Source organism: Capricornis sumatraensis, chromosome 11, assembly GCF_032405125.1.
Source record: "Capricornis sumatraensis isolate serow.1 chromosome 11, serow.2, whole genome shotgun sequence".
In the NCBI taxonomy this organism is placed as follows: domain Eukaryota; kingdom Metazoa; phylum Chordata; class Mammalia; order Artiodactyla; family Bovidae; genus Capricornis; species Capricornis sumatraensis.
The window spans coordinates 84,096,978-84,113,307 of NC_091079.1; the positions used below are offsets into that span (position 1 = coordinate 84,096,978).

The 16,330-nt window shown below is 38.1% G+C and overlaps 1 protein-coding gene across 2 annotated transcripts in view; it reads right to left on the reverse strand.

Moving 5' to 3' along the window:
* Positions 1-16,125, reverse strand: part of VPS13B (vacuolar protein sorting 13 homolog B) — a 779,806-nt gene extending 763,681 nt beyond the window's left edge. For both annotated transcript variants that reach the window (XM_068984062.1, XM_068984063.1), the window contains exons 1-2: positions 15,979-16,125; positions 3,435-3,578 (exon numbers count right to left, since the gene is read on the reverse strand). In XM_068984062.1, coding sequence (XP_068840163.1) covers positions 3,435-3,578; positions 15,979-16,125 — 291 coding nt within the window. The remainder of the gene's footprint in view (positions 1-3,434; positions 3,579-15,978) is intronic.
* Positions 16,126-16,330: the final 205 nt, after the last annotated feature.

Sequence of the window (16,330 nt, forward strand, 5' to 3'; positions counted from 1 at the left end):
CTGGGATGACCCAGAGGGATGGTATGGGGAGGGAGGTGAGAGGGGGGTTCAGGATTGGGAACACATGTACACACGTGGTGGATTCATGTTGATGTATGGCAAAATCAATACAATATTGTAATTAGCCTCTAATTAAAATAAATAAATTTAAAAATAAAAGAAAAATAAAAATATTGTACAAAAACAAATAAAAATTGACTACTCTCCTTACACTGAAGGAGGTTTTTTTTAATTATAAACACAATGAACAGAGAAAGCATACACAATCAAATAAAAGAACTATGTATAAAGTCTTGTCCTATTTTACAGATGAGGTCCATAGAAGATAAACAAGAATATGCAAAAGAAGAGGAGCTTATAGTTCAATGTAAATTACTGGTAAGGTTTTCAACCTTGAGCTGTATGCTGGTTCCACATGTATTTTTTAGACTAGACTAGAGTGGACAAAAATAGCTAAATAAATAAACAAATCAGACCTGGATCACTAGTGATGATGTGTCATGAATCAAATTCTGTGTCTTGAGTCCAAAAAAGAAAAATAAAAACAGTAGAAATCTGCAGGATCTAAAGGTGAGTATAACTAACACGGACCTGTCTCTCAGCGTGAATACAATGCTAATTAGAATATCAATATATTAAAATAATTTAGAGTGAACATCAAGATGACTTTACCTAACACACAAGTTAGTCACCTTCACATAAAAAAAAACTCTATAATTAAAAATGATCAGAGACATGTTAAGGCAGTATAATTATCATTGGAGTCACAATTATAAATCTTTTTTCCTAAGTAGTTTGCAGAAATTACATATCTTGCAATGCTTTTCAGTGTGCTGACATGTTAAAATAAAATCAACAAATGTTAGAATTTAATTGAACTTTACAAACTGCATATGCCTTTTTATCAAGAAATTTAGCAATATTTTTATAATGATTTCTAAATAAACCTCAGATTTCTTTCAAATTTTATTACTTTCTCATACATTAATAGTATTTTCAGCAGATTCATATCTGTAACTCTTAAAGGCCCCTTCATTTTACCTACAATCCCATGTTAATTTTATTTAGAAAGTAAGTCTTTTCTTCATTATGCATTTGTAATAATTAGAAATAATATAAGTCAAATATGGGCTTATTCAATTTTACTAGTACATATATGATTTTTTAACTTAATTTCCTATTATACTAATCAAAGCTTAAAGTAGGAAAATAAACTATTTTAAAATGTTTCCTCTATAATAATTTCACCAAAAAATTAACACAGGGACTTCCCTGGTGGTCCAGTGGTTAAGACTCTTGTGTTTCCACTGCAGATGACCGGGGTTCAATTCCTGGTTGGGCAACTAAGATCCTGCATACTTCATGGCGCAGTTAAAAAAAAAAATTAATTCTAATCACCAGTATAAACTGAAGCATAACTCTCCAGGGGTGCACACTGCTGAATAATTTGTCCAAATGTCAACTGCAATTTTCAAAAATCCTTTCAAGCTCAAAATTTTAAACATCTGTAAAAAATACTTGTTTTGAGAGTGGTTTACACTCATGACACTTGACCTTTTGCTGTACACACCACAAAATTCAAGTCTCAAATACCACACAAGCAGGAAATCTGATCATTCCTGCAGTAGCCATATGCATGGTCCAATATCAAATATTAGTTCTAGGTTACGCTGAGTCATGTGTTACAAATCTTTTACTGAAACCTCTATAATTAGTTGTAATTTGCCTCTTTTAAAATGTGTTTCTTATGGGACATCTGGCCTTGAAAGTTCCACCTTCCCACTGAAAAAATACTTAAGTGTCTGGATTTTTTTTTTTCCACTTAATATGGAACACTGCATGGGTGGTATAACCAAGTCCAGACTTCTTAAAAAAATTAAATTTCAAGAACATAATGATTAAGAACCATTTAAGTATTACTAAATATAAATGTAAAATAAAATTTTGTTGCCCATAACTATCTACAGATTCCCAAATCAATATCTCAAATATTTAAAGTTCACAAAATAAATTTTAATGAGAGTACAGCACGGATACACTCATTTCCAGGAATATACACTAGTTAAGTTGAAATGGAAAATTAAGGTTCAGAATTAAGAGAATTCACAGAAAGAAAAAAAGTTTGAGCCCAGTGATTTCATATGACACTCAAAGTTATCTACTTCAAGAAGGAAATGATCTTACCAATTTATAAATAGCCTTAACTTGTTAGCAACGGAATGAAACACCAACACTGCAGAGTGGTTTGAATCTTTTTACTTTTTCTCCTTGTTTTTTACAGCTGCTTTATTTTATATGCCTTGCACAACAATCTACAGGGCAAGTTGGCAAGCACTATAATTCAGCAACTATACAGTGCGCAGGCGCAGGGCGAGATAACCTTTACCTTAACTTAGTTACTGCAGCTAAGACTTTGTTTGGGGGAACTTCTTTATCAACTTAGAATCCGTTTTGTCCCTGGGTCTGTTCCTTTTGAGGAATCAGAGAAACACCCTTGTGTGCAAGAAATGTTCTTTTCCCGCGGGAACAAACTGAGGATTCTTAGCTGAACATCTCATTTGCAAAAATGTTCAGCCCTGGTTGAAAGTCTCATTTGCAAGCACTTCTCAACCTTCTTTATACCTTGTTCCCTACATTAACTCATTTCGCAGATATTAAAATTTAACAATACTCATCAATTCACTTGGTTCTAGAAAGGCTTCCTTAAAATTGAAAATTAAATAATGGGCTAAGGAATAAATCATAAAAATGAAAGACTAAGACACTACTTTTATACAGGATAAAAGTGGAAAAATCCATCAAAACATGCTGCTGTCCAAACCTGTTTGCTTCCTAAATTAGAAAATTTTTCATACAAACTCCTTAAAATCAGTATTATTTTAAGGTAGGGGAACTAAGATCCACATGCCACAGGACACCTAAGCCCACATGGCACAACTATTGAGCCTGCAACAGAGACCCAGTGAAGCAAAAAACAAAACAGTTAGGTGTATAACCTAAGATTTGTTTATGTAAAAGCTGGCCTGTTCCAAAAGTTAAAGAAATAACAATTACTAATAACTATTAAATTGGTCGGGGCTTCTCTGGTGGCTCAGTGGTAAGGAATCTGCCTGCCAATGCAGGAGACACAGTTTCGACCTCTGATCCAGTAAGATCCCATAGGCAGCTGAGCAACTAAGCTCACGCACAACTACTGAGCCTGCGCTCTAGAGCCCAGGAGCTGCAACTACTGGAGGCCACACACCCTAGGGCCTGGGCTCCACAACAAAAGAAGTCCATCACGATGAGAAGCCTGTTCACCACAACTAGAGAGTAGCTGCAGCTCGCCATAACTAGAGAAAGCTGACTCACAGCAATGAAGACCCAGAACAGGCCCCCAAAAATAAAGTATTTGAATTGGTTAACATAAACAACTAGGTTCAATAATTTCTTACCTGTATTCCATCTTTAAGTTTCAAAATGCATTCCATTGTATTGATGGTAATTACCACTGGTTCTGAACCCAGTTTTGTCCATGGTACGTGGATCCTCAGTTCATGAATATGTCCACTTAAAAAAGTGAATGGTAATTTCAATTCCTTAAAACACAAAACATTAAATAAAATTTAGTAAGAGCTTAATATTTTTTTTCATTCTAATATCCAAAATACTTTCTGAAAAGAGAAACAAAATTTCCAACACAAAAATATTCTAGGGTGGTATGAATTGAGAGAGTAGCACTGACATACATATACTCCTCCAATTTAAAAAAATATAAACAGCAATAAATTTCATCATATAACAACAACAAAAACAAAATTCAGGGAATTACTGTTCATCAAAAAGCAGCATCAAATAACTTGCTAAATTATAGTTACTGATGAGCTACAAAAACGTATTGTGCAAGTTATATTTAATAAGGCACTTAACCTGTCAAGGTCTCTGTTTCTTATTTTGCTAAATGGAAATGATAACAGAACAGGATTTTAAGGCAAGATGAAACAGGGGAACTGAATTAAAGACAGGAGAATGACCTGACAAAATAAACACTGATCAACTTTGGAAAAAAAAAATAGTCCTGAACTTTACCTAAAGATCATACCTAGAAACTATATGATGATAAATTTTAAATGTTTTATAACTGTTTCATGATTAAAAAGGTTAGAAATGAAAACAAAGGTTACCACAACCACTTTATACTAAATCATTTCACCTTCAGATAAAATGTCATAAACCAACAACAAAAAAAGTAATAATAAATTGCATTTAGACTGTATTTCAGTCACATTATTGTAACTCTATTTGTGAAAGTTAAAATAAATATTAAGCTGTTCCTTCATCCAAGAAGTATCCACCTTGGTTTAGCAACACAGCAGTAATGTAGCTGAACACATACATAGACAGTACAGCAAAATGGTTAAGACCAATAAATCTGGAACCAGCACAAGGGGATTTAATCCTACACCTGCTACTTACTAGCACAATGACAAGAGGCAACTTGTACCACATCTCTGCATCTCAGTTTCTTTATCCATAAAACTGGATAATAGTAGTGTGTTTGGGGATTAAATCAATTAATTTACATAAAGTGCTTAGGACACTGTCTTCCTCAAAGGCCATCAATATAAAGACACTATTTATTACTACAAATGTAAAAGCCTCTTTTATGTCTTCAACAAGCTTATTAAAGAGCAGAATACTAAAAATCTATTGGTATTTCTACTATTCTAACAATGTCACAATTTTAACAGTTCTCAATATTTCATTAACTTTAAAGATGCAGTAATTTCTCCAAGCATTGATCAATGGGAGAGATTATATTTTGATCAGTGTCTATAATGAATACCATGTTAATGAGCACTTACTGTGTACCAGGCACTGTTTTAAGTACTTTACGTGCATGCAACCTTTAATCTTTGTAGGAACCCCAAAAAGTAAATACTATTATACCCACTTTATAGATTTAAAAAAAAAATCTGAGGCACAGAAAGGTCAAATAACTTTCAAAAATAACTCATCTTAGAGAGAGACATGATTCAAAACTGGAAAGTATTATGCCAGAGCCCTTGCTCTTAACAAAACTACACTGTTTCTAACTTCCTTTACGAGCAACGAGTACACTTCCATTGGTTATACATTCACTTGGATAATGTTTCAATGACATTTCCAAAATCTGAGGCACAGAAAGGTCAAATAACTTTCAAAATAACTCATCTTAGAGAGCTGAAACTGGAAATTATTACACCAGAGCCCTTGCTCTTAATAAAACTACACTACATCTAACTTCCTTTACAAGCAACGAGTACATTTCCATTGGTTATACATTTATCTGGATAATGTTTCAATGACATTTCCATCTCTACCCCTGAGGTGTGTAACAATGATATGTTTGTGAAATGACTACCAAAACTTGCAATCTATGGGCAAAATTGGATTTTATTAGAAGTTAAAAGACACCTAAATCAAACTCAAGACCCTGTTATCACCGGAATACTACTAATCTTATCTGAATGACTAATTGAACATTAACATAAGGGACAATATTCTATATTAAAACATGGAATTTTCAATCACATGGCCCATGCTGGTAATCCAACTGAAGTTCACTTAAATCAACTCACTGTAAGCAAGATCATTTCCATTTCCTCATCTCAGAGTTGCTGTGATAAACAAATAGGAACATTTACGCCTTATAAAAGGCAAAAGAAAATGTTGACTGTTAAAACAAGTGGGTCATCCTAAGGTAACCAAAAGAAATGATTTTCTTTTCATTCTTTTTCATTATTGAAATATACTGTACAACTTAAAAATATTTTATTTACTTGGAACTACTCAGGAAAACAATGCATCCCTAAAACAGAATATCTATGGCTGCACAAAGGAACTGAATATCTCTCATAAATCACATTGTAGAAAGGCTATTACAAAATATCCTCACAGGAAAAAAAGGGATATTTTAAAAATGAATGTAACAGGGCACAAAAGCAAAAATAGATGAATAGGACTATATCAAACCTAAAAACCTCCAGAAAGCAAAGAAAACACTCAGCAAAACAGAAAAGCAATCACATGGGAGAAACAGAAAGGATCTGATAAGGGTTTAAAATCTAGACGACATAAAGAACTACAACAACAACAAAACACAACAACAAAACAATAACCAAATTTTAAAAATGGAGAATTGACTTGAATAGAAATTTTCAAAAGAACACAGACAAAAGGCCAACAAAAAGGAAAAAATGCTCACCATCATTAATCAGAGAAATACAAATCAAAACCACAATGACAGGGCTTCCCTGGTGATTCAGGGGTAAAGAATCTGCCTGCCAATGCAGGAGACACGGGTTTGATTCCTGGTCCGGAAAGATGTCACAGACCAAGGAGCAACTAAACCCACGAGCCACAACTACTGAAGCCCATGTGCCCTAAACCTTGTGCTCTGCAACAAGAAAAGCCACTGCAATGAGAAGGCCGTGCACCACTACTAAAGAGTAGCCTCGACTCGCCCCAACTAGACAAAAGCCTGCGTAGCAACACAGACCCAGCAAAGGCAAAAATAAAACAAATAAATAAAATTATTTTTTTAAAAACCCACAATGGCAGATCTCCTTGGTGGTCCAATGGTTAAAAATCTGCCTGCCAATGCAGGAGACAGGAGTTTCATCCCTGGTTCAAGAAAACTCCACATGCTGCAGTGAAACTAAGCCCATGCACCACAACTACTGAGCTCGTGTGCTGCAAAAAGAAAAGCCACCCCAATGAAGAGCCCACACACTGCAGCTAGAGCAGCCGCCACTACTCTTGCCTCAACTAGAGGAAGCAGCATTCAGCAACGAAGACCCACCACAGCCATAAATCAATTAAATTAAAAACCACAATGACATACCATCTCACATCTGTTAGCAGGGCCCCTATCAAAAAAAAATGAAACAAGAACAAAAACAAACAAACAAAAAAAAAACCACCACCACAGAAAGTAATGTGTGGTAAGTATATAAAGAATGTATAACCCTTGTGCACTGTTGCTGAAAAGGTAAAATAGTGCAAGCACTATAGAACACAGTATGGAGATTATTCAAACAATTAAAAACAGAATTACCATATAAGCCAGCAATCTCAGTTCTGAGCACACACTAAAAAGAAACCGAAAGCAGGATCTTGAAAACATACTTGTACAACCATGCTTTTTGCAGCATTATTCACAACAGTCAAGAGGTTACTAAAACCTGATGTCCACTGAAAGATAAGGATAAAGAAAATGTGGTATATACATACGATGAAATATGACTTAGTCTTTAAAAAGAAACTTCTGTTATAGCCTATAACATATAATGAACCTCAAGGTCATCGTGATAAGTTAAATAAGCCAGTCACAAAAAGACAAATATTGTCTAACTTCACTTACAAAACGTACTTAAAGTAGTCAAATTCCTAGACACAGAAGAACAGTGGTGGCCAGGGGGAGACAGAAAAGAGAAGCATCAGTTTCGTGGGTACAGAGCTTAAGTTTCAGTGCCGGGAGCCAGTATGAGGAATCCCGCCCATGGCAAAGGTCATGAGGAAGAGACCCAACAGGCAAAGCCGAGTCAGATCTCGAGGGAACCTCCCTGGACCTACTCAAGCATCTATCCCAAAACCAGAATCTGTCTGCCTTACTGTATTATGCCTTTCACCAATTCCTCTGACAATAACAGGAGGCTGTCCGCCCACCACCTTTTTCTGGAAAAAGTTAATTTAGAGCTTTTAGATAATCAGTCTCATGGGCATAATAAGAGTGTTTCAATCCAAAAACCACTTTGATGGCTTTCTAGCCTGCCTGACAGGTTTATCCAGACACTTACAGCTACGCATGTGATTGTTTACAGCCTCCCGACCCTGAGAGGCACAGGAAGCTTAAAAAATTCTAGAAATGAAAAGTGAAGGAGGAGAGTGAAAAAGCTGGCTTAAAGCTCAACATTCAGAAAACGAAGATCATGGCATCTGGTCCCATCACTTCATGGGAAATAGATGGGGAAACAGTGGAAGCAGTGTCAAACTTTATTTTGGGGGGCTCCCAAATCACTGCAGACGGTGACTGCAGCCATGAAATTAAAGGACACTTACTCCTTGGGAGAAAAGTGATGACCAACCTAGACAGCATATTCAAAAGTGGAGACATTACTTTGCCGACTAAGATTCGTCTAGTCAAGGTTATGGTTTTTCCTGCGGTCATGTATGGATGTGAGAGTTGGACTGTGAAGAGGCTTAGCGCCAAAGAATTGATGCTTTTGAACTGTGGTGTTGGAGAAGACTCTTGAGAGTCCCTTGGACTGCAAGGACATCCAACCAGTCCATTCTGAAGGAGATCAACCCTGGGATTTCTTTGGAAGGACTGATGCTAAAGCTGACGCTTCAGTACTTTGGCCACCTCATGCGAAGAGTTGACTCAATGGAAAAGACTCTGATGCTGCGAGGGATTAGGGGCAGAGGAGAAAGGGACAACGGAGTATGAGATGGCTGGATGGCATCACGGACTCGATGGACCTGAGTCTGAGTGAACTCCAGGAGATGGTGATGGACAGGGAGGCCTGGCGTGCTGCGATTCATGGGGTCGCAAAGAGTCGGACACGACTGAGCGACTGGACTGAACTGAACTGAAGGGCCTTCTGAGGAGTCAAAATCATTAAAATAGAACTAATTAAGGGTTTCATTGTTGAGCCAATACATGCTGCCAAGTTTCATATCTTTTATTTGTTGATATAGTTGGTATGTAGAAAAAACAGGTAGTAACCCTGACATTATGATTATACAGTAATCATAATGAGAAATAGGTTTAAGGGCCTAGATCTGATAAACAGAGTGCCTGATGAACTATGGAATGAGGTTCATGACATTGTACAGGAGACAGAGATCAAGACAATCCCCATGGAAAAGAAATGCAAAAAAGCAAAATGGCTGTCTGGGGAGGCCTTACAAATAGCTGTGAAAAGAAGAGAAGCGAAAAGCAAAGGAGAAAAGCAAAGATATAAGCATCTGAATGCAGAGTTCCAAAGAATAGCAAGAAGAGATAAGAAAGCCTTCTTCAGCGATCAATGCAAAGAAATAGAGGAAAAGAACAGAATGGGAAAGACTAGAGATCTCTTCAAGAAAATTAGAGATACCAAGGGAACATTTCATGCAAAGATGGGCACAATAAAGGATAGAAATGGTATGGACCTAACAGAAGCAGAAAATATTAAGAAGAGGTGGCAAGAATACACAGAAGAACTGTACAAAAAAGATCTTCATGACCCAGATAATCATGATGATGTGATCACTAATCTAGAGCTAGACATTTTGGATCGTGAAGTCAAGTGGGCCTTAGAAAGCATCACTGCAAACAAAGCTAGTGCAGGTGACAGAATTCCAGTTGAGCTGTTTCAAATCCTGAAAGATGATGCTGTGAAAGTGTTGCACTCAAAATGCCAGCAAATTTGGAAAACTCACCAGTGGCCACAGGACTGGAAAAGGTCAGTTTTCACTCCAATTCCAAAGAAAGGCAATTCAAAAGAATGCTCAAACTACTGCACAGTTGCACTCATCTCACATGCTAGTGAAGTAATGCTCAAAATTCTCCAAGCCAGGCTTCAGAAATACGTGAACCGTGAACTCCCTGATGTTCAAGCTGGTTTTAGAAAAGGCAGAGGAACCAGAGATCAAATTGCCAACATCCACTGGATCATGGAAAAGCAAGAGAGTTCCAGAAAAACATCTATTTCTGCTTTATTGACTATGCCAAAGCCTCTGACTATGTGGATCACAATAAACTGTGGAAAATTCTGAAAGAAATGGGAATGTCAGACCACCTAACCTGCCTCTTGAGAAATCTGTATGCAGGTCAGGAAGCAACAGTTAGAACTGGACACGGAACAAAAGATTGGTTCCAAATAGGAAAACGAGTATGTCAAGGCTGTATAATGTCACCCTGCTTATTTAACTTCTATGCAGAGTACATCATGAGAAACGCTGGACTGGAAGAAACACAAGCTGGAATCAAGATTGCTGGGAGAAATACCAATAACCTCAGATATGCAGATGACACCACCCTTATGGCAGAAAGTGAAGAGGAGCTAAAAAGCCTCTTGATGAAAGTGAAAAAGGAGAGTGAAAAAGTTGGCTTAAAGCTCAACATTCAGAAAACGAAGATCATGGCATCTGGTCCCATCACTTCATGGGAAATAGATGGGGAAAGAGTGGAAACAGTGTCAGACTTAATTTTGGCTCCCAAATCACTGCAGATGGTGATTGCAGCCATGAAATTAAAAGACACTTACTCCTTGGGAGAAAAGTTATGACCAACCTAGACAGCATATTCAAAAGCAGAGACATTACTTTGCCGACTAAGGTCCATCTAGTCAAGGCTATGGTTTTTCCTGTGGTCATGTATGGATGTGAGAGTTGGACTGTGAAGAAAGCTGAGTGCCAAAGAATTGATGCTTTTGAACTGTGGTGTTGGAGAAGACTCTTGAGAGTCCCTGGGACTGCAAGGAGATCCAACCAATCCATTCTAAAGGAGATTAGCCTTGGGATTTCTTTGGAAGGAATGATGCTGAAGCTGAAACTCCAGTACTTTGGCCACCTCATGCGAACAGTTGACTCATTGGAAAAGACTCTGATGCTGGGAGGGATTGGGGGCAGGAGGAGAAGGGGAAGACTGAGGATGACATGGCTGGATGGCATCACGGACTCGATGGACCTGAGTCTGAGTGAACTCCGGGAGATGGTGATGAACAGGGAGGCCTGGCGTCCTGCGATTCATGGGGTCGCAAAGAGTCGGACACGACTGAGCGACTGAACTGAACTGAACTGAACCCTGACATTAACAACATTAGATCTTTGAGTTAAGTACTTTGTTATAACCCACTGCACCTTTGTTCTACAGGAATGTAACTTTATTTAGTACTTTGAGGGTGATGCAGATTAAAGAAAAAACACTTCAAGGGAAAATGAGTTTTCTGGTTGATAGACATTTATCTAGGAAAAGACCCATAAAAATGTTAACAGGCCTCTTGGCCAGAAGATAATGTAAATCACCTGAGACCTTTTATATACGGGAAGGTATGCAAAATAAGCCTGGTCTCAATAAGGGTCAGGACTGCTGCCCGTGCATAACTCTGCATATTCCATTACTTCTTTATGCACAACTTGGGGTATATAAGCTGCCTTTGAAAATAAAGTTGTGGGTCTTGCTCCGATGCTTGGCTCCCCCATGTCGTTCTTTTCTTATTCTCCCGTTTCAGGCTGAATTCCCACCTGGAGCATAGAGGCTCGCCATGTCTACTGATTTGCCTGGGCTTCTAAGACCCACGTGAGAGGGAGCCCAAGGTGGGGCACCCTCCACTATTCAAGCGGGTGCCTGCGGCCTATGTAGATGGTGCAAGTCCCTTGTCTCGGAGCTTTATAGGCTTTCTATGTAAACCAAGGAATACAGCCTCTTTTCTCCTCTGTTTTTTCACTACACTATTCTTTCTTAATCTCTCTTTATATCTCTAAATAAATAAATCTCTCCTCACCAATGCCATCTCCCCTTGGAATTACCCTGGATCCACCGGGGCTGGACCCTGGCATTTCAGAAGATGGAAAGTTCTAGAAACCTGTTGAATAATAATGTATATATAGTAAACACAACTGCCCACCTAAAAATGGTGAAGATGGTAAACTTTATGCTATATCCATTTTTACCACAACATAAACATAAATTTAAAACAGGACTTCTAGAATTCTAAGTTAGAAGGCTGGCAAATTCTCTCCCCAAAAGGCAGTGAAGAAACTGGACAAAGTTATTTAAAAAAAAACAACAGAAATCTCAGGGGCAATGAGGGAATGCTACCTTGAAAGAGATGGGAATACCAGACCACCTGACCTGCCTCTTGAGAAACCTATATGCAGGTCAGGAAGCAACCGTTAGAACTGGACATGGAACAAAAGACTGGTTCCAAATAGGAAAAGGAGAACATCAAGGCTGTATATTGTCACCCTGCTTATTTAACTTCTATGCAGAGTACATCATGAGAAATGCTGGGCTGGGAGAAACACCAGCTGGAATCAAGATTGCCGGGAGAAATAACAATAACCTCAGATATGCAGATGACACCACCTTTATGGCAGAAAGTGAAGAGGAACTAAAAAGCCTCTTAATGAAAGTGAAAAAGGAGAGTGAAAAAGTTGGCTTAAAGCTCAACATTCAGAAAACGAAGATCATGGCATCCTGTCCCATCACTTCATGGGAAATAGATGGGGAAACAGTGGAAACAGTGTCAGACTTAATTTGAGGGGGCTCCCAAATCACTGCAGATGGTGACTGCAGCCATGAAATTAAAAGACGCTTACTCCTTGGAAGAAAAGTTATGACCAACCTAGACAGCATATTCAAAAGCAGAGACATTACTTTGCCAACAAAGGTCCGTCTAGTCAAGGCTATGGTTTTTCCAGTGGTCATGTATGGATGTGACAGTTGGACTGTGAAGGCGGCTGAGTGCAGAAGAATTGATGCTTTTGAACTGTGGTGTTGGAGAAGACTCTTGAGAGTCCCCTGGACTGCAAGGAGATCCAACCAGTCCATCCTAAAGGAGATCAGTCCTGAGTGTTCACTGGAAGGACCGATGCTAAAGCCGAAACTCCAGTACTTTGGCCACCTCATGCGAAGAATTGACTCATCAGAAAAGACTCTGATGCTGGAAGGGATTGGGGGCAGGAGGAGAAGGGGACAACAGAGGATGAGATGGCTGGATGGCATCACTGACTCAATGGAGTGTGGGTAAACTCCAGGAGTTGGTGATGGACAGGGAGGCCTGGTGTGCTGCAATTCATGGGGTCGCAGAGAGTCGGACATGACTGAGTGACTGAACTGAACTGATGAAAGTGAAAAAGGAGAGTGAAAAAGTTGACTTAAAACTCATTATTAAGAAACTAAGATTATGGCATCCAGTCCCATCACTTCATGGCAAATAGATGGGGAAACAATGGAAATAGTGACAAACTTTATTTTGGGGGGCTCCAAAATCACTGCAGATGGTGACTGCAGCCAGGAAATTAAAAGACACTTATTCCTTGGAAGGAAAGTTATGACCAACCTAGATAGCATATTCAAAAGCAGAGACATTACTTTGTCAACAAAAGTCTGTCTAATCAAAGCTATGGTTTTTCCAGTAGTCATGTATGGATGTGAGAGCTGGACTGTAAAGAAAGCTGAGCACAGAAGAATTGATCCTTTTGAACTGTGGTGTTGGAGAAGACTCTTGAGAGTCCCTTGGACTGCAAGGAGATCCAACCAGTCCATCCTAAAGGAGATCAGTCCTGGGTGTTCATTGGAAGGACTGATGTTGAAGCTGAAACTCCTATACTTTGGTCACCTGATGCAAAGAACTGACTCACTTGAAAAGACCCTGATGCTGGGAAATATTGAAGGCAGGAGGGGATGGGGACAACAGAGGATGAGATGGCTGGATGGCATCACCGACTCAACGGACATGAGTTTGAGTAAGCTCCAGGAGTTGGTGATAGACAGGGAGGCCTGGTGTGCTATACAGTCCACGGGGTCGCAAAGAGTCAGACACGATTGAGCAAATGAACTGAACTGAAAAATAAGATATCAAAATACTATAAGTCAATGTTGACAAAACTATAAAAAGGAAGTAGACAAATTCACAATCATAGTTGGAAATGTTACCATTAAGATATCTCTCTTTGTAATTAACAGAACAAGCAGACAATGAAAATCTATATGGATATATAAGATTTGAAGAACTCGAGTAACCAATTTGAAGCAACTGACATTTATGGAAGAAAAAGGCAAAAACTGTAGGATACATCTCTCATCAATTACAAATGAAATATTTCCAAAAATAAAAATTCATGACCACATACTGAGTCAAATTATAATGGATCAAAATCACAGAGAATATGCTGAACATTTGGAATTAAAATAGAAATCAATAACAGAAAGATAACCAACTATTCCCTAAATGTCTGAAAATTAAGCAACACACTTCTAAGTAACCCTTGAATAACCACATGCAAAAACATACAAACTTGGATACTTGTATCATATGCAAAAATTAACTCAAAGTGATCAAAGACCTAATGTTAGAGCTAAAACTATAAAACTCTTAGGAGAAAATATAGGGAGAAAGCTTCATGATACTGGATTTGGCAATGATTTCTTAGATATAACACCAAAAGCCCAGGCATCAAAAGAAAAATGTGTAACCTGGACTTGTCAAAATTTAAAACTTTAGTTCTTCAAAGGACACTATCAATAGCATCAAAAGTCAACCCACAGTGGGTGATAATACTTGCTAATAGTATCCGATATGGGACTGATACCCAAAATATACAAATAATTCCTACAACTCAGTAACAAGTACAAAAAATTTTTAAATGGGCAAAGGACTTGAACAGACATTTCGCCAAAAAGAGATATACAAACAGTCCATAGTACATGGAAAGGCTAAAAATAACAAACTCATTGTTTAACAGCAAAAAATGAGAAGTAACTATAACTCCCACACATTACTGGTGAGAATGTAAAGTTGGGAAGATCCCCTGGAAAAGCAAATGACAACCCATTCCAGTATTCTTGTCTGGAGAATCCCATGGAAAGAGGAGCCTGGCAGGCTCCAGTCCATGGTGTTGCAAGAGTGGGATACAACTTAGCGTAAGTAAACCACCAACACACCAGAAAACTATTTGGCAGTATCCATTAAAGTTAAACATATGCCTGCCTTCTAAGGGAAATAAACACCTATGTCCAATACAAGTATGTTCATAAGAGCTTTCTTCATAATAGCCAAAAGTAGAAAAAAATCCAAATGTATATCAAAAGGAAAATAAATACATAATATAGGCAAAATGAATCTTTATACAATGGAATACAACAAGGCAATACAAAGAATAAACTCTCTTTCATGCAACTTGAGTCAATCTTAGCCTCAATGTTAACAAAAGAATTCAAACACAAGTGATTGCCATTTATTTAAGTTTCACGAAGAGGTTCAAGAAACGTCTGTTGACAGAAGTCAGAACAGCAATCACCTGTCTTAGGGGTGGGGCTGCTAATTACAAAGAAGCAAGGAGAGCCTTTCTGAGTGCCAGAAATATTTTATTTCTTGATCTGGATAGTGGTTACAAAGGTGTCACGAGTATGCAAAAATTAAGCTGTATGCTTAGGATTTCTGCTCATTAAAAAACAATGAAAATATTAAGATAATCAATCTTAGAGAGAGGACGAAGAAACCAAGAATATTATTTCTCAGTGTTAACTCTAGATTATTCAACAGAGAAAGCGGTGGGATATAACCAAAAATGATTAATAACATCACCATGGGTGTGAATTCCCTTATCTCCTAAATAGCATCTAAATCTCCTAATAGAATTACCTGATATATGTTAATAATAAACGTAGTAAGTGACCTAATACGTAAACTTTGAAGTTACAGTTAATTTGCATCAGACCATTCTCACGTTAAAAAGAAAATTTAAAAAGTGATTAAGAAAGAAGTTTTCAATTATGCTGGCATTTTCAATCTTTATCTGTCTACTCAATATTCTGAGAATTCCATGGGTAATGTCATCTTTCCTACGAAGAGAACTTTCCTCAAGATCTGACCTTGTTGTCTTCATTACCCAAAAGGGAAAAAAGGAATATAATATTTTCCAGCATCATTTAGAATCCTAGCAGTGTAAATTAGCATATTCGGTAATGTTTAAGAACTGAGTAAAATGGGGGAAGAATTCTGACAAGAACAATGAAATTGTTTTTCGGTTGCGGCAACTTGGGGGGATTACGATTCTAACAATCCATCACTAGCAACAAACTGTAAAAGAAAAAACTTCTGAAGAGGGTCTCTAGTTTCAAGATGGCCCTAAATACATTAGCAGAAAAACGAAGGTTTTAAAGCATAAAATCCAAGTGCAGGAAAGACCAGATTACTTCTAAACAGGCTGAAAACGTTTCCAATCCGTGACAGCTGCACCGCTTACCTGCTCCAGCACATCCAATTTTAACTCCAGCTTGCTGAGAACCACGTCTCCACCCCATAGCGACAGCTGTAGATCTGACGGCTTTAAGTTCTTGATGTAGCGATTCACATAGCTCATTAAAATGGGAGTCACATACGACTCCAGCATCTTTTAAGGTACACAGAAGTCACAAAGTCAGAAGCTGAAAGGAGGTAAAGAGAGAAACAGGAGAGGGAATTAAGTCTGTGGTGCAATTCCTGAGGGAAAAAAAGCATTTCTCAGGAAGGGTTGTAGAGGCCAAAAAGCAAGAGCCCCCCCGCCCACCACCACCACCACCACAGCGGCCGCTCGCCTTCTCCCAGAAACAGAGAAA